Raw genomic sequence first — 20,033 nt, 5'->3', positions numbered from 1 at the left:
AAAGTTAAATCCTTGTCCGCAAAAAAAGGAAGTACAAATGGGTAACGTCATCGGCATGGCTCAGTGTGGCTCCTGTGCTTCTTTGTCCACAGCAACAGAAACCTGCACGGGAGTCCATCGAGGACTGGGAGATCATGCCTGACGAAATACTCACAGGACCACGGATAGGCTCGGGATCCTTTGGCACAGTCTACCGGGGACACTGGCATGGTATGTTGCTCTCAGTCACTCTCTTCAGGAAACATGCCGGGTGATTGAAAAGTAGGAAGGGTCATTCCAGTCTACACAACAGGTAACAGGAATTCTCCATTAAATTATCGACCCATCTCACTAACAAGCGTGCCGTGCAAAATCATGGAACATGTCATCTACTCTCAAATCATTGCCTTCTTGGACAGTAATAACTTTTTTCACCCTTCACAACATGGTTTTCGCAAAGGTTTTTCTTGCGAAACTCAATTAGCTATTTTCGTTCATGACTTGCATACTAACCTTGACATCAATGTACAAACTGAAGCAATCTTTTTAGATTTTGCAAAGGCATTTGATAAAGTATCCCACCAACGTTTGCTACTAAAACTTCAACTGTTGAACTTTGACCCTAACGTTCTAACCTGGATAAAGGAATTTTTGTCTAACCGCACACAAATGGTTTTAATCAATGGTAACCTATCAAGTCCCCTCCCAGTAACCTCTGGCATGCCCCAAGGATCTGTTCTTGGTCCCCTGTTATTTTTAATATATATTAATGATTTACCTCAGTATACGCATGTTTGCAGACGACTGCGTCATCTACCGCTCTATCAATAACTCATCTGACCATACTGCACTCCAAAATGATCTTAACAGTGTTTTAGAATGGTGCAGCAATTCGCTGATGACCCTTAACGGCAAAAAATATAAATTCGTGTCCTTCTCCCGCTGTCGCAACCCTTCCTTCTTCCCATATGCAATTAATACCACACCATTAGAATCAGTACAATCCTATAAATATCTAGGTGTAACCCTATCTCACGATTTGTCTTGGCGCGCACGTGTCACTAGCATTATCTCTGCAGCTAACAAAACCTTAGGTTTTCTAAAATGGAACCTACAGCAGGTCCCATCAGATTTAAAATTACTAGCATATAAGTCATAGCATATAGCATTAAACGATTTCCTGTTAAAGGTTAACCACACCTGATTTTATGTATTTTCTTGTTGTTACAGTGTCTCGACTCATTCTTGTTTTTGTACTGACTCCCAGTGTTGCTGGTATATTGAGTTTCATTTGTGTCATCTGCCTTATTTCTTGTGAATTTTTAATATGTTATTGTTTACTTGTTTTTTTGTATGACTACTTTCTGTCTAACCCACTCCTGCAATAGCCCCATAAAGGGGCTGCAGTATGTATAAATAAATGAAAAAATAAAATAAGTCACTTGTCAGGCCGAAACTGGAATACGCATCAGCCATCTGGAACCCGCATCAAGCATATCTCACCGACGCATTAGAATCAGTTCAAAATCGTGCTGTAAGATTCATTCATACCTCATATTCATACGACGTCAGCATTTCATCACTGAAATCAGAATCCGGCTTGTCAATACTTTCATGTCGTCATCGCATTTCCAGTCTTTCCCTGTACCACAAGTTCTTTTCTTCCCTTAATCAAGAGCCTTACATCACAGCAGCAGCACGCATATCTCATCGCACCAGCCATCCACTTCAAGTGGCACGCCCACGTGCACGGACAACCACCTTCTCAGCCTCCTCTTTCTTCCGTACCCCCACAGACTGGAACGACCTTCCCGCCAACATCGCTAATACGACTTGTCCATCTTCGTTCACAGAACTTGTAACCGACCATTTTGTTAAATAATTATTTCTGACAATATGTTGATATCTTATAAAAACCCACCCCTTATGTAATGCCCCTACGGGGGACTCTTAAGGTAATAAACTGAACTGAACTGAACTGAACTGCAGGCTCCTCCCTCCATCCAGTATGAGCTCTATTTTGACTGCACCCAAAGATACAACCGAGAGGGGGGGGACCAACCAAGACATTGAGTTGGTTCGTCATACCGGGAACCTCAGTGCCACTAAAAAAACATTGGAAACTCAACGCATGGTGCGAACTTCCAACTGTTTATTTCGGGAAGGCACACATCTGTTTAGGGACTGTGTATCTGCGCATGTCAACAAAAGCGTGACTTCATGCTATTACACACACATGACCTTTTAAGTAAGCCAGTTATTGAGGAGGTAGCGACTGTGATGTGGTGCTCACGCACCTTTCTGCTTAGGGGCTGAATGTGAACAGCTTCTCATACCTCGCATGTCAGCTGTTGTCTGGCTGTGCCCACGATACTTTGCTGGTATTGTGCAGTGCTAATGTAACTAACCAAAGTTAGTTAGTGTTTCTGTTTCAAAGCTGTTGGTTGAGAATTTGTTCACATTCTGTGGTGCTTATTTTTGGCTTTCAGGGCACGTGGCTCTCAAAAAGCTGAATGTGACAAACCCTACCCCTGCCCAGCTGCAAGCCTTCAAGAATGAGGTGTCTGTCTTACGGTGAGAATTCATCTTTGCTCCTTTTCTTAATTTGAATGTGACTGTGAAATACTGACACGTATATTTGTATATCTTTTTTGGTTGAGTGCTTTTCACCATCTAAAAAAATGACATCGCTCTGTGTGGGACATGCCCGCACTTATCGGAAGTTTCTCGAACGTTATCGACGGTTCTTGCTTGTTGTCACCGAAGCTTCTGTAATCTGATTGCATGTGCGACGTGAATTGTGTAGAACCTTCTGGAAGACATGCATGCACCAGCGATTACTCTGGAAGCTTCGATGGCTCATGTATAAAAGCTGATGCGCTTAACCCGCTGATCAGATTTTCGACGATCACCAACTGTGTTCGCCGCTATTGTTGTGCTTTGAGTGTAGCCTGTTGTGGGCACAGGTTTGCCCAATAAGCTAGTTTCGTCATTCACAGTGTTTCTACTGTGTCCTTTGCTGTCACTACTACGCGACATCTGGTGGAGGTGCTTTGCATTCATGTACCGGACGCCCCCAAAAAGCCGTGGCCCAAGCCCGAACGCGGAAACAACACCAACGTAGCCAAGAACCAGCGAGGTAGCCGCAGGCTGCAAGGACTGCCCCCGGAGCACGGACTTTTGCCTGAGACGACAAGGAAGGTGTCACCAAGTCAATTCCAATGGCAGCCCCAGCGTGCCCCATCGTGCTGCAACAGCACAGGGAGCCACCGACCTTCCGTGGATCATCGTCTGAAGACTCAGAAACTTGGCTGAAGACCTATGAACGAATGGCGACTTTCAACAACTGGGACTTCGACAAAAAACTGCAGCATGTATACTTCACCTTAGAAGAAACCTCCAGAATGTGGTTTGAGAACCGGGAATCGACCCTCACAACATGGGACCTGTTCCATAGTGGCTTCCTACGGACATTTACGAGCGTCGTGTGCAAGGAAAGGGCCGAAGCTATGCTGGAAGCCCAAATACAACTACACGAGACCATAGCGATCTTCACCGAGGAGATGATGCACCTGTTCCGCCACGCTGACCCGGATGTGCCTGAGGAGAAGAGAATTTGGTTCCTCATGCGTGGGGTACTCTTCGCCGGATTGATACGCAACCCACCCAAGACTGTTGCCGAATTTATTTCCGAGGCCACAACTATTGAGAAGACGCTCGATATGCGTACAAGTCACTATAACCACCGACACTGACCGCAAACTATACCGACATTAAAGCACTTGGCAGCAACGACCTGCGGGAGACCATCAGAGTGGTCGTTCGCGAGGAACTGCAGAAGCTCTTTCCAAGGTCGCAGCCTCAAGTGGCCTCAATCGCCGACATCGTCAAAGAAGAGGTTCAGTGATCGCTTGGAGTTCCTGAGGTGCAACTACAATCGGCCCAGTCCCAGCCAGGAGCGATGACCTCCACGAACGTGCAAGGGCCCTGTAACGCCGCAATTTCGTTGTTCGCCGCCAGCGCGCCCACTCATTGCCCAGCGCAGCTACGCAAGGAAGACGGACATTTGGCATGCCCCCGCCCACCATACGATCTGCTATCACTGCAGAGAAGTGGGCCACGTCTACCACCGATGACCTTAGCGCAAGACGAGACTGCGAGGGTTCGCCATAAACGCACTGCTCCCTCAGGAAGGTCAATGTCCTCGTGATATCGCCAACTACCTCGCCGCTACTCAGTGGAGCCCTCGACGACCGTCATGTTCGCCATCACCAGGCCACTACCTGTCGCCACAGCGCTGTCCATACACTGGCCTAGCCCGGAGCTGGTCCATGAGCCCGTATCCGGAAAACTAAAAGCAACCGATGGAGGTGTGGTTGCTGTTCGTCGAACTGACGAAGATCCTCCGCCGCGGCCGAAAATGCCGAAGAGACTTTCTCGACGACATAACAACGACATCGCAAGAGGGGCTGCTCGACTGCATGGAGGGAAAGCGAAAGTGATGCTGACAAACTTCAGCCAGGTGTTCTAGCACATAAACAAGGGCATGACGATCGCATACATTGAGGAAATTCTGGAAACCAGCAATGCGTTTGGCCTCTCGGTTTCTGCCGCATCTACCCCAACGACCATAGTTCCCGAAACAGACTTCGACTTAAATCCAAGTCTCCCCATCATTAAGCAGCAACAGCTCAGAAGTCTATTCTGATGATAGTGGCACGCGCTAGTTACACTAGAAGCCGAGGATGAAGATGGGTGCGTGGTAGCTGCTGTAGAAACGAACAGTAAACGGCCGTTCGCTTGGAACTGACTGCTTGCCTTTTCCTCTCGCGACAAACTGGTGGAGGCGCCAGGTACGCATCCACCGTATGCCTACTGGTCCTGAACCAAAAACTACCAATGCCAGTACCTCGGGGACGGCAGAAATCCATCGAAGCAGCCCTCGCCTCCAAGGTCTTCCACCGCAATACAGTCCCCTGGCAAGCTCTATGAGGAAGATGTCAACAACAACCGCAAGTCAAACCGAGGGGATCCCAAATGCTGCTGTACCATGTATTGTCAACGCGCCTCGCACGCCTAACCCGTTCCACGGCGACGCCTTTGAGGATGTTGAAGACTGGTTAGGCCATTTCGACCCGTTTGCCGCCTTTAACGACTGAGACGATCGCCAGAACATCTAATTTTCCCTTTTAGACGCGGCAAGAGTATGGTACGAGAACCACGAAGCCTCATTTACCGGCAGGAGTTTTACTGACTACTTCGCGACGCCTTCAGCACCCCCGAAAGGAAAGAAAGAGCGAAACAGGCACTGTCTTCAAGGTTCCGAATGCCAAATGAAATCGTCGCCATGTTCGTTGACATGACACGATCGTTGCGTTGGGCCGATCCGCTAATGCCGGAAGACAAAAAGGTGCAGTGCGTCTGTTAATGCGAGGCATAAAAGAACAGCTTTTCGCGGCCCTCGTGCGCAATCCTCCTACAACGATGTCTAAGTTCGTTCGTGAGGCAACAGTCATGGAACATATGCTCCAGCAGCGGCTCTCGCAGTATATGAACGCCAGACCACCATGACTGCTGCATGCTCTCCCGTACCTGCAAATGATGCCAGGGTGACCCTTACCGAACTAACACAGCAAATTGTTCAAGAAGAACTGCAGAAGTCTTATGCATCGGCTCCGGCACCTCCGAGTGCCGCGGCGCTTATGGACATCATTCGGAATGAAATCGGCAAAGTGGTTCATCCATCACCACCAACACGTACTGAACCCCCATATTCTCGTACGCTGATGCTCTTCTGGTTTGTGCGCCGTCGACGAGCCGTTTCTCGCAGCCGCCTGCTGGGATACCTCGACGCTTCCCAAGTCCAATCCACCGCACGAATCTACAAGCAGCCTTTCATCCTGGTCCGCGCAAGTCTACAGTATGGCAACCTCTCGACAACAGTCCGTTGTGCTTTCACGACTGCCTCGTTTACTGCTGTCTCTACCGCAAAACGTGAGGCATGCTCGTCCTTTGGCAATGTTGACCAGATAACGGAGTGCAAGCTTTCAGCTGCATTCTGGGTCCTTCTACCCTTGTAGCAATCCAGCAAGTGGACTTCTGAAAGACGATACAAAGGCAGCATGGCTGTCGCAGCTCTGCTCATAAGCTTGTATTTGTGAGCAGGCTGTGCTTTTTTCGCTTCTGCTGCTCTCTGCTCGCACCAGCTGGGAGGTAGGGGGGCACCGCTCATGGTGGGGGTCACTGTCGGTAGATGTCACGTGATAATACGTGGCCATGACACCTTTCTGCGTTGCAGCAACATTGTTAGTGTTCTAGCTGATAGCCAGGCCATAGTAGTTGGTGAGCTTTTTTATCAACTGTGTTGTGAGCCCACCTTTGCCACCCAGTGGTTCCCTTTTCTTGGCCTTGCTCACAGTGGAGCGAAGGCCAGTGCCCATTCTTTTTTTTTCACATGATTTATGCAGTCTTCTTTTGTGCCTGCTATAAACCCATATGGCTGCTCATCTCTCAGTGCCTTGAAAACATGGCTGTCTCCATCAGAGACGACTGCAGTATACCATAGGTCATTCTTGGCCAAGAGCTGCAATGCGGCCGCCACTTCCATTCGCCCAGAGCCAACTTCAGTGTCTTTTTTTTACACTGATGCTGCTGCCTCCACTGAAAGTATGTGGGATCACTCTCTGCTGAGCCCAGGCTACACCCAAGGCCCCAAGGACCCAAGTTTGACAGAACAACACTGTCCAGCACAAACCCTGTGTGGAATTTTTTATGCATCCAACCCCAATGTGGGAGCCATGACCGCGAGTGGGCCAAGTGCCATCATAAACAACGATCACATTTTTAGGGAAGCCAACCTCCATCTCGCTGTACACCTTCTTCACAGCAGCTACAGCATCCATAAGGATGTTGTTGGCAGCCTTCCTCTGCAGCAGGCTTGAACAGCCCCTTCAAGTGTCCCTGGAATGTTTTGTAGTGTAAACCACGATGGGGCACATTCATTGTGGCCCAGAAATCATTCAGAGCTGTCTGCCGTTTCCCTGTTACTTGGACAGCTTGCATTGAGTGAATGTTGACATCAAACACCCTTGCACTTTGCTTCCTTTGAGAGGACCACTTGGATTCAGTAGGGCCACAAGTAGTGCATGACAGCACCATTTTCACTGCTACACTGAGCCTAGTATCGCCGTGTACACCCACAGAATGCTGTTGGCATCTTGGGCACAGAGTTTTAGCGATCAAAGAGTTCATCGCGGAAACCTGCACAATAATGAACTCACTGTCACAAGGGGCCGAAATTTGTTCTTGGCCTTGCTGGTCCATCAAACTGAACTTCCGCTCAGTTGCGAACACTGCTCGAAGGGAGTTGCAAATGCTGCATGCCTGCGCTTCGGCTGTCACCGCTGACACAAAACGCGGCTCGAGGCGCGTCTGAATCGTGCGACGTTCGGGCGACGATTCGTCTGGTGAACCTTGAGCCAATATACTATAGCTCGTCGACGGTTGAGGCTCACTCGCAGGCTGCGTGTTCCTGTCGCACGATGCGTTGGAAACAGGGTACACCGTCTCTGCCTGCGATGGCGACCTTCGACCCGCGTCGCCTCCAATGACGGAATCTCGGTTCCTCACTCGCGCGGCCCTATGCACAGGTGCGAGAGCCTCCGTTGGCGCGTCTTCCAGTGGCTCGGTTATCAGTGTCGATGGCACAGGGCGATTGTTGGCTTCGCTGCTGGAATCGCACGGTGCAAGGTAACGCAGCACGTTAACCGCGTGTTCAGTCGGGTGCTCCGCTTCTCCCATTGGCCGCTGTCTTTTTCTCGCTGTAGGAAGCTTGCACTTCCATTTTCCGAAGGCGTGCTTCGTCGAAAATTTATTTTCGAACGAGCGACGATTCATCACTGACCTGGGAGCTTTCAGAAATCCGAATTCTGCGAGTGTCAAATGAAGAAAGACGCCGGCATGGTTTGCAAAGCGGACAACTGCGGTCCGCTGCGGTTGCCAGCTCACCCGCTGCCGCAGCAACAACCAGTGGCGAGACGCCTTTCAGCACGGCAACCAATTGGAGGCCAGCTTTCATCGCAGGGCCCGTGTGACCACTTCTATCAGACCCGCGCTTCTTTTGTGTTTGTGTGTTTGTTACAAGATGGCAACGACCGAAGAATTCAGAAACGGAATGGCAAAACTTCGAGCTTTCGAACGATACCAAGATGGCGGCGTTCGGTGGCGGGAAAGAGGAGTTAGGGCTCCGCGAACTGCGGTGATATTATGCGATTTAAAGCATAAAGCTGTTTTCTCACCCTGTGCACTAATAAATTGATTTTTTTCAGACACTTGTAGTGCGTTTTCAGCCAAACCATTTTGATACAACGTAGATTAGGCGTTGCAGATACCGAAACACGTCGTTGCCAAAAATAAATTTTTTTTTTCGTCTTTCACGATCTGACCCCGCGTCCCCCCTTAAATGACCTGCTCCAAACACATCAGTTGGCTGCAATAGGCTTGTGCAGCTTGCAAGCATGTGCACAACATGTTGTGTCGTGCTCCTCTAATGCATCCTTCGTGGCCTGTGTCTTGTGAATGAGTGCCTGATCCAGCACAAGCAGCTGCCACGTGTCATCACTATTTTGTCCTTCCAGGCTTGTCACGTGCACATTCTTTCCAGCCTGACAATGCCATTTCACGGCTTCAATTTTCTTTTTCCCTGCATATGAGTGCATGTCGCGAAGTCATAGCCACGTTTGCCACCATCAAATGACAATAACAAAATGGCGAGTCACGCACAGAGATGGCCCGTTCTTAGATTTTGCATTAGACAGGAGTGTAGCCATAAGCATTTCTGGCATGACTTCAGTAGTTTTGGGACGAGTCGGCAGAGATGGTGGTGGTGGAAGGAGAAGGCTTGTTCGGTTGTGAAATAAACCCGCGCACGGATTTGTGCGAAAACGCGTTTTAAGCATGCACATGCATCTTTTGGTAGACGCGGATGAAGTTTTCTGCAAAACCACAAGATGTGCATGCAAATGGTGCTTTTGGCAGAACGGGCACGTGGATTTCTACCAAACGACGTGCTAAGCATGCCGATGCTGCCCTTTTTAGCACCCGCGCACGGATTTGTGCGAAAACGCGTTTTAAGCATGCACATGCATCTTTTGGTAGACGCGGATGAAGTTTTCTGCAAAACCACAAGATGTGCATGCAAATGGTGCTTTTGGCAGAACGCGCACATGGATTTCTACCAAACGACATGCTAAGCATGCCGATGCTGCTCTTTTTAGCACCCGCGCACGGATTTGTGCGAAAACGCGCGTTAAGCATGCACATGCATCTTTTGGTAGACGCGGATGAAGTTTTCTGCAAAACCACAAGATGTGCATGCAAATAGTGCTTTTGGCAGAACGCGCACGTGAATCCTCGATACTCGAAATCCTCAGATATGCGAGGGAGCGTTTGATTTGTATTTTGCGGTACTGCAAATATGGAATTTCCTAGTTTCAAATCGGGACAGATGTGCCTCTAAAAGTGCCAGGACACTTTTTTGCTCTTCATCCCACAATCTTAGAATGGTCTTCATAGATTGAGTGACTACTCCGTAAAATGTGAGTGAACTTGGCGGTCCACATCACGGCTGTGCCACTTGAAACCAGCATGGGCTACTTCTGTGGGAGCCACTCACTTTAGTGGGCAACATTGTCTTCTATGCGGTCCTCAGCATATCTTGTAATGCAGGTTGGTTATTTTAGTCCGAAGCGGGCTCTTGTACTATGTCTGTGCACAGGTGCTTCCAAAGTGAGAGGCCAACCGTTTCAAGGTACGGCATACTGCACTAAGCAGTGCCACACTACGGTTTAACCTCGCCGTAATGAAATTGGCAGGGAATGCAAAAAAAAATCACTCTCGCGAGAGTTTCGTTGCTGCATAATGAGACAGTACAGACAGGGAATGTGTCGTGGAACGAAACCTTACTGCCAAAATTCCATTAGTCTACTTGGCAAGCCTTGCTCGAGCCTGTTGCTGGCAGCACACACTGTGCACCATGGGACAGTCAGCTGCAGTGACAGTGCCGTGGAGCGGTATTCTCGGTCTATTGCCTTCAGACATCGGTCACTTTTGTGCGGGATTTTGTGTAACTCGGCAGGCCGGCATGCATGCAGTAGCGTTTCTCCAGTGCACGCTGTCGCCCGTAAGCGCCAACACGTCCGGTGCAGAGCACAAAAGTGATCATATCTCGTATCCCCAAAGCGATCGAAATCGAGATTAAGGCCTCTTAGCGCAAATCTACGTCTGGTGCCGAATCCACATGCAATGCCTCTTGGGTGGCACGGAAACCAGTGATCTTGAAGCAAGGATGCATATTCTTGGGCGATTGCTTAATCACTGCTTGATGCGGGGCAGTCCACACTGCGGCTGCCATCTCAAGCACCGTAACTAAGTCCATGTCGGTGGGACATGGATTTCTTTGTTTTTGCGGCCCTTTTCTCATTGAGCTGCACATCATGCACTGCACTAATTATGCAAGAACCATCGTCACATGTCATTAGCGACATTCATGCCACTTCAAACGGGCCATCAACAAACATGATGACGGTCATGATGTGTTCGTAGAGCACGCGATTGCTTCCGGCGCTTGGTTGTTGTAAACAAAAATGGTGGTTGCCATGCAAATGTAATTTGATGGTATTTCACGTAATTTAAGTGCTAAGGAAACACATTTGATGACGTTTACAAGTCTGCTAGCCTTGTGCGAGTACATAATATGCGGGGTTACATTCCGGCAAATTCCATTGACGCAGAATTGCAGTTCAGCGACATTTCGTTGTCGAGAAGTACAAAGTGCATTGGATGCGATGGGCATTTGCTGGGAATGCGAAAATGCTTTGTTGTTGCGAGAATTTGGTTGTCGCATGATTTCGTTATTTCGGGTATCAACTGTGTAAGCAAAATATTTCTCAAAAGCTGCACCGGGGCAAAACATGTAGACCAAGCAGCCACGCGTATCTGAGAATCGAAGTATGCGTCCGGAATGTTTGCATCCATTTAAACTTACATACGTTGAAAGGTTAATGTCCAGGAACCTGCATCTTGACATAAAGCAGACAAAGGGAAACCGGGGGGAAAGAAATGCGACATAGAGGAAAGGAAGTCTGACTAGATGTTCAGACCTGCTAAATTATTCGAAATTGCCCCGATTATTTAATGATGGCGCCATCATCAACTCCTCAGAACTAATGTAGAATGATGATGCTGTGCAGGGTCTCGTTCCATTTCTCGGACTGATTTGTGTGTGCGTAGTGTCAAAAATATGATGGCTGCAAACCGAGTTGCTGCCATTTGAGTGTTGCCCATGCAAGCCGTGCCCTTCCATTCATTGCTGAGGTGGTTTCTCAGCTTTCTAAGTGCCTTATAGCCACTGCAACGCGTGTCGTTGATTCAGCGTGCCTGTTAGGCCTATCTGGCGGGAGTGTCAGGCGGCTTGCCATCGGAGTAAGCTTGCCCTGGATGTATTCATGCCCGTAGACAGTGACAGATATTGGACGTGCAATCACGTGTGAAACCGAATTTGGTTTCTTGAACGATCAGCTGCAGGCAACTACTGTGAATGCCTACAAAGTTTCTGTGGGCACATACTGGCAGGAATGACAGATGCTCACATGTGGACATAAAGCCTAAAAGCTCCGAAATAAATTTGTGGAACAACACTCAAACTGGCAGAAGTCAAAGTTGAACGTTATATAGCTGTGAGCTGTGTTCAGCACGGATTGCAAGCCACTGATAGGCAGCCGAACAAAGGTTTTCTCCATCGGCTAGACAACTCCTGCACGCTCACATCCCGCTGCTGCCACCGTACATTTGCTGCACCTCGTTGAGAAACACACTTGCCAGCACTCTCATCTGCAAGATTTTTCCTGCATAAGCCGCATTATAACTGGTATTTTGTCTCGCACGGCTGCACTATAAGCGGTATGTGTATGCATGGAGTTATATGGGTGGGTAAGTGGGAGTTAGAAAAGGCTGTGTTGTAGCCGGTTCTGGTCATAAGCGATTATGTTATAAGTAGGAGTGCGGCGAATAGTGAATAGTAGATTTAGAATTGAATTTTGAATCGAATCAAGAAAAAAAAATACAAATGTGGAATCGCATATCGAATATCAGATAATTCAACGCGAACATTTATGCTTCCAAATTTTCTACAAAATACACAGTGCTGCTCATGCTCAGGAGGCTAATAACATTACTTAACAAGAATACATTGATACAAAACCATGCAGCGTGATTTATCTTAGTCATGTGACCGTCACAGCAGCGTCAGCGCGTTAAGAAAGCAGCTAGGCTGGGACTCCGCGCAGCTTCGTCGTGCGTCTTTCCGAATAAATCTCTTAAATGATATTATCAAAAAAAAAAAAAAATTGGCATTGACCACGGAGCTTACCTAGAGCCTCCCATGTATATATTCCGAAGAAAAGACCATAGCAGTAAAATACGTGAAATTTCCTGTTGGACATCTGTATTTAAATCAGCTTTCTTCCCACATATGATGTCCGAATGGAACAGCCTGCCAAACGCAATAGTTACAGAAAATGGCAATAGCTTTTTGACCATGCTCAGATCGCATTTACGAGGACAAAGTGACACGTAATTGTGCACTGTACCATCTCATCATAAACCATTGTCTACTGTACTAATTTGAGTGATGTCTGTGATTTATCTGTTATCGACATGTTAAACATTTTTTTTTTCTTCGTACATCATTTAGGTATTTGTTCATATTTTTAGCTGCAGTGATGCTGGGTCCTGTCGACCTTACTTGTGATCCCAGTGCTTTCGCTTATTCCTTTGTGCGCCTCCCGTACTCCAATGCCCATATGGGCGATCTGTACATACAAAATAAATAAATAAAAAGAATCTTGCTAGCTATCAGTAACTATCAGTAACTCCTCACCCCCCTTCTTTTTTTCATCCACTTCCATCTGCCATCTGTGTAAATGTGTCTGCAGCTGCGGGTAAGCGCACTGTCACCTTATATTTTCCAGCCCACCATGTGAATCCAAAGCCAGTCTTGTGACGGGTTGCTCGAACCGACGAAAAGTGACTGCTATGCTCCTACAACCGGTGTTTGAAACGAGGGGCCACCGTACGATATTTCACAAAGATGGTGGCCATGAATATGTAGCGGTCATCCCATGCACTCTCTTTCGTTGGAAAGGCAGTTTGTCGGCTTTCTGAGAGTCGTGCGACCACCATGAATCGATCTGCGTTAATTCAGTAACCGTAACTTTAGTCGCCTGCACCCAGTGACGCAGCTCCAAATAGGCCTAATGGGCTAGATGAAAATTTGCCACCAGTCAATGTGATAACGGGCTACAAACCGTCGCAGAAAGCTTGTCGGTAAGTTCCTACGAATGGCTCATCCGTCACAAGATCACGCATGTGGCTTAGATTGACGGCCGTTGAAGCAGCCTTCGGGTCCACAGTCAGCCAGCCGACTACTACTGTGAAGCACACATGCTAAGTTGGTCTGTGCGCTCATATGTGGGCAGAAAGCTGCAAACTGTGCGAATCTGCATGTTTGAACACTGAACTTTTGTATTCGATGTGGCCAGCATGCCTTCCGGTGGCTAAGACTGGCTGAAGCATTCAAACAGTTTTTTTCCCAGGGAACTTTTTCCACTGGAACTGTCTTCCGGGGGCCATCTTTTAGTCCCCTGGTTTTGTTAAATCTCTAGAACGGTATTTGTTTGAGTCAAGTGCTGTGTGTGTGTGTGTGTGTGTGTGTGTGTGTGTGTGTGTGTGTGTGTGTGTGCGTGCGTGTGCGTGTGCGTGTGCGTGCGTGCGTGCAGTGAAACCTCTTTTTCACTCGCATCACGGCTGGTACGAATTTCAAGGTGATACGAATTCGTATAATTCCCTGGCCGAAGCATGCTGTATGCTGTATGAGCCACATTTCGGATGTACCAAATGCTCCCCTGCGCCGGTTCGGGTGATATGAATGAGAAAGCCACGATGGCCGCGACAGCCGGCATCAGCTGCGCCAAGCACGCCAGGGCGGGTTGGCAGACGGACCGTTTCAGTGTTCGCATCGCGGGAAGTGGCCGGCAGAAGGCAGCCGATAGACAACTGCACGCACTATACGGAGTGGAAACAGTGTGGCACGAGCAGTCTCTCTCACGCCGTCTCGCCGCTCGTGAGGCTCGCGCTCTGTGCTGTATCCAACATTCTCACGAAGCAGGTTTTGTGAAGTTTGCATACATCTTCCAGAATTATCTGCTAGTCGACCTGGCAAAGAGGAAAACCCAAAAGGATATCCGGGACTTCTTCCATCATGAATAAAATTCTAAAAATAAGTTTCTGGCTCTTTAACATGCTGATTTCATTTGTTTTTTTGGTGATACGAATTTCAGGTGATAGGAATATTTTACGCGACTCTTTGAGATTCGTATTACTGAGGATTTACTGTATAGTGTTATTAATGGCAATCTCTTGACTGCCATTTCTTGTGCCATATTGTATTTTCATGCTATGTATAGCCCCTCCTGCATGGGCCAAAATTGTTCGCCTACAGTATTTTGAAATAAATAAATAATCGGCCCGATCTTCACACATGCTTCCGCTGCCTACATGCACTGCTTTTGTGGTTCCCTCTGTTCGTGTAACATTAATAGTTTCGATCAGTCAGATGGACCCTAGTTGGGCCTAGTCAACCGTGCCGGAGTCACTGGAGATGAGTTGGACACCAGGGACAATCTGACAACTTATAACGATCTCGTTAAGGCCTTTTACCTCAGTCGCCGAACCTTCCCCCCGCCTCACCCAAAGTTCAGCCGGGCGCAGGCTACTACCCTGCGTCTACTACAAACAAACACGTACCCTTCACCCGCCCGCCTCCACCTTATATTTCCAGACGTCTACACTACCCCCAACTGCCGGTGCTGTGGAATTCACCCGGCTACACTTCCGCATATGCTATGGGAGTGCCCAGCACAGTACACACAGACTAACACCACGACTCTCTCGTCGAGGTTGCATGAGGCTCTGCGGAGCTCCGCCCTCGACGACCAAACCTGGGCGACCCAGCACGCCTGCGAGGCGGCAACGAGGCAAGCCCTCGACGTCGCTTCGTGAGAGGCTTAGGCCCGGCCATCATAAAGTGCTGGTTCTACAATAAAAGTTTATTCCTCCTCCTCAAACTTGTAATGATTGAAACCACTTGTCCACCTTCATTGTATCTATTACGGACCCCAGCGACTTCAAAAATATGCTTGAATATGTTACCTAATATTTGCTTTTTTTCTTCTGTTTATTCTTACCACTCCCTTCTGTAACGCCCTATGGGCCGTGAAGGTATTCAAATAAATAAAATAAATAAATAAATTCCGCAACTCACGCACGTCAAATACCGTCCTCCTACTACAGGGTCCCCTTAACTCTTCCTGGACACTTACGGACAGCACACTATTTCAATCTTCCACTACTTCAAAAGCAGTAGTGCACTGCCGTTGGACTCGTGCGGCAACATTCTCTCCCAAACACGATGACCTCCGTGGCATGACACATGCTGAATCCAAAAGTCTTATATGGAAAGACCTCCATGACATGATACATACTGAACCCAAAGGTCTTATATGGAAAGAAACTTTAAATTACATATTTTATGCGTGGTAAGTTCATATCAGGTAAGAAATGAAGTGCTAGGCTCCATTATTGCAGTTTTTCATGTCATTGAAGGGGGTGATCACCTGGAGTGACCATCATACCTGAAATGTCTTGAGAAGGCTGGTTTTTATAATTATTGCTTGGTGTTTAATATTGGGAGTTTGTAGAAATTATATCGCACTCTGATGTTTACCCAGAGTGTGACAAATCAAATGATAGGGATTCTGACTTTTAAGCTCATGATGCAGTTTACTGGAATGCTCAGAGAAAGAGCCGGCACAAGAACACCCCTTCACACTGTGTGAACCTCCTAGTTCCTCTCATGACTGCAAAGGTTGCCTATATGGAGTCTGTCCTACAAGAACCCTTTGCGCATGGTTGTGACCTTGGGTGACCACCTCACTTCGCACTTGTTTTTGTTGTTCTTTTGGTCTCTTGTCCTTGTATACGCTGTAAGTGATGTTTGAAACACCTTACTCTGTTTCACTGAAAAGTGAAAAAAAAATATATATTTTTTTCGTTGTGAGAATGGTATTTCTTGACCCAAGATTCACCTTTTCTTTATTAAGTAAAATTCAGTTTTACTCGCAGAATGAACTGTACATGAAAGGGTTTCTGAAAATCTTGTATGCAGTAGAAGAGGCTTCAATTGTGCCTTGTGGCAAAGTCTTGAATGTGATGCGATGGTTGCTGCAGGAAAACGCGGCACGTGAGCATCATCTTGTTCATGGGCTGTGTGTCCAAGCCACAGCTGACCATTGTGACGCAGTGGTGCGAGGGCTCCAGCCTGTACAAACACCTGCACGTGCTCGAGTCAAAATTCGAGATGCTGCAGGTCATCGATATTGCCCGACAGACGGCACAGGGCATGGAGTGAGTACACATGGTGCATGCCCCTCCTCGGGCTCAGTGGTCGTTGTTGTTTTCCTTCTGGTTGTGTCAGGCAGTGTCTACTACTCTGTGTGCTTTAGTAAGGTTTGCATGTTCTGTCAAATTTAATGTTTCATCTGTCAATTACGACTTGTTGTACTAGTTGGTACATGTTCATCTTCATAGAAATGACACAGAACAAGACAGCGAATAGTAGTCGAAGACAGTACAGGTGCCAGTAACAACTTATTTAACAATTATAACAACTTTATTTATTTAGTGGCATCTGTTCACTCTTCTGCTATATTCTGATGTTGTTTTGAGCCATTTTATGAAAATAATTCCAATTGTTTACTTCCTAAAAGTTCCTGCGTGATGAACATGTAGTTTGAAGAGTTCCTTACCTTCCATTTGATCTAATCTGATACTGGTCACAACTGATGTGATTGCGTTGTTAATGCACAACACGCACTGTGTCCTCCCCACAGCTGCAGAGCTCTTGGGAAAGCACAGTGGTCAAGGTCAAATGTTTTTCCCGAAGGGAATCGGGTAGTTTTATGGATTTCTCGCTTCATGCCTAATAATGCTGTGTAACTGCATACAGTAGAAACCCACGATAACGAAGTTTCACGAGAACGAAATCATTGCGACAGTGAAATACTTCGTGTCCTTTTGCGGACGCCCATAGAATTGAACCATAAAATGCTCCTAAAATTCGGGACATTGTAAAAAAACTGTGGAACAGTGCCAAAGAAAATCGCGACAAACACGACAAAGTCTCCCTCACCTTCGTCAGACTGTACATTAACAGTCGTGCCTTTGTTTGGGACGACGTAACCAATGAGAAAATACTCCTTAAAAGAAACGAAGCGGAATCAAGCAAAATAAACGGCCCGCCAATGACGCGGAGAAGAGCCTGATAAGACAACTAACAATGATAAATGTAAATGCAAGAAGCTTACTAAACAAAATAAAATCTTTCGAAAACCTGTTGACTGATCGCGAACATGATATAGTCGCCGTCATGGAAACGTGGCTTTCACAGCATGTTTTCAGCCATGAAATCATGCCACCGAACTATTCAGTCATTTGTAAAGGTCGGGGTTCCCGTGGCGGTGGCGTGGCCCTTGTGGTAAATAAAAACCTCCCGTTTGTTTTACTGCCAGGTGTGTCGGGTGCTGAAAGCGTGTTTTGCAGGCTTCTTGGTAACAATACTACTATTTGCGCGGGTTGCTTCCATAGAAGCCCCTCTTTAGGTGATGAGAGCATTTCTGCCATTCAAGAGTTTCTACACCGACATGCTAACAACTCTAGAATTATCCTTATGGGAGACTTTAACCTTCCAGACGTGGACTGGATAACTATGCATCACACATCATCTTCAGAAATTCTGTTTCACCTAATGTTATCATTTAACCTTCACCGAATAATTCTAGAACCGACACGTAAGCATGGTTAGGCAAACAATATCCTTGTTCTGATACTAATCAGTGATCATTTCTCAGGGCACCAAGCACAGACAGAAATTATTGAAGGCATTTCAGATCACAACATGCCGCTATGCTTGTTGCCTCTGGACTGCTCGATAAGAATGTGTTGTAGTACATCTATAGTACCCAACTTCGAGAAGGCGGATGACGCCAGCATACTAACCCACCTTGCGCACAAATTTCAAGCCTTTACTGAAATAACCTGTGACCCGTCAATCGATGTGAACACAGCCTGGCTCCATGTTAAGAATATGGTTTCCTACTTCGTAACTAACTATGTTCCGTTAAAAAAAAAGCGACCACAAAGAACAAGCCCATGGATAACTCGGGAAGTCATCCACACAAAGCATCATGTAAAAAGGGGTACGTAACTCTATTAAACATCATGGATCATGCTCATCCAAAACTAACAAACTAGTATGTGCAGTAGCATGTGCAGCATGTGCTCTAACATATGTGCAAACTAGCAACCTGTGCAAACTAGCATGTGCAGTAGCACATTTTCGACAGACAGCCAAAAAAGCCAAGGAACATTATTTTCATGTAACGCTACCTAACGTCCTGAAAAACAGCCCTCGTCGATTCTGGAACCATTTCCGCCCTACTAAAGACACGTTATCGGACCTGTCTCCTGAGGAAAAAGACTAACAACGCTAATGCCTACAATAACTACTACTACTATTTCTACTACTACTACTACTACTATTTTCACTCGAACTTCACAAAAGATGACGGCAACCTTTCAGACTTGAGTAGCAGTCCAACATCGCGCATCGATCCTATAATCATATCTGACGTGGGTAGGGACACTAAAGCGAAACAATAAATCAGTTCTAATCAGACTAATGAAGCATTGTTTGAGAACCCTGCAGGCAGTCATTTAAAAAAAAATAGTTTGATTATTACCGTATAGTGCGGAATATAGGTTGAGGTTTTTTCCAAAAAATATTACTAAAAGGTCACCCCTCGACTTATATACCGGCCCTTGGCACAACATGAATAGTCGTCTGGCAACATGTAGGAGTGCAGACCTTTCAGCATCTGCATCGTTATCGCCCCCTTGGTGTCCGACACCGAAAGAGGCTTTCCCGCAGGATGTTGTCGTTCACGTGAATGAAAAGGGCTATATGGACGAGGCCCTCATGCTCAATTGGATTAAGACCGTCTATAATCGGTGACCCGGCGCACTCCTGCGGTGTCCGAGCATGCTCGTCTTGGATGCCTTTCGTGGGCACTTGACCGCAGTAGTGAAGCGGGCACTCCGCTTCACACCTGCGGACTGGAATGCCTGAAGCGGGCACTCCGCGACGGGAGGACAGAACTTGCCATAATTCCGGAAGGCATGACCTCAACACTTCAGCCACTGGACGTCGTGCTCAACAAGCCCTTTAAAGACCGTGTCCGTGAACAATATAATCAGTGGATGGCCGGCGACAACCCGACGACCCCAACCGGCCGGCTGCGCAGGCCGCCTCTCGCCACTGTGGCCACATGGGTGTCGCAGGCTTGGCGCTCGCTGCCCGACGATATTGTCACGTGGTCGTGACATCAAAGAACACAGTAGCAATACTGTGGAACACAAAACTAACGTTTATTGGGTGAACCTGTGCCCACAAAAGAGGCTACGCTTATAGCACAACGATAGCGGCGAACACGGTCGGCGATCGTCGAAAATCTGATCAGCGGGTCAAGCGCGTCTGCTTTTATAGAGCAGTCATCGAATGTTCCAGACTAAACGTTGGGACCCGCATGCCTTCTACAAAGATCTACACCATTCGTGTCAAGTGATGAAATCAGATAACACAAGGTTCGGCGACAACAGACAGCGGATAGAAGCATCGATAACTTTCCAGAAACTTCAGATACATGCATGCGCGTCCCGCGCTGTGCGATAACATTTGTTAGGCGGCAAAACGTGTCGCCCGATAAAGACAAGTACACGTGTCAATATGGTGGTGCGGGCATTCAAGAAGTGTTGCATTAGCAACTCCTTGGACGGCACTGAGGATGACATGTTGTGGGACGCAGCCAGCGAAAAGCAGTCGT

General features: G+C 47.3%; 1 protein-coding gene across 2 annotated transcripts in view; it reads left to right on the top strand.

Annotated features, from left to right (window-relative positions):
• Raf (Raf oncogene) overlaps window positions 1-20,033 on the top strand; it is a 167,697-nt gene that overhangs the window by 63,663 nt on the left and 84,001 nt on the right. For both annotated transcript variants that reach the window (XM_050172267.3, XM_050172266.3), the window contains 3 exons: window positions 93-210; window positions 2,469-2,553; window positions 16,324-16,500. In XM_050172267.3, the coding sequence (XP_050028224.1) occupies window positions 93-210; window positions 2,469-2,553; window positions 16,324-16,500 (380 nt within the window). The remainder of the gene's footprint in view (window positions 1-92; window positions 211-2,468; window positions 2,554-16,323; window positions 16,501-20,033) is intronic.

Source organism: Dermacentor andersoni, chromosome 6 (genome assembly GCF_023375885.2).
Source record: "Dermacentor andersoni chromosome 6, qqDerAnde1_hic_scaffold, whole genome shotgun sequence".
NCBI lineage: Eukaryota > Metazoa > Arthropoda > Arachnida > Ixodida > Ixodidae > Dermacentor > Dermacentor andersoni.
This window is presented reverse-complemented; position numbering and strand designations above follow the sequence as displayed.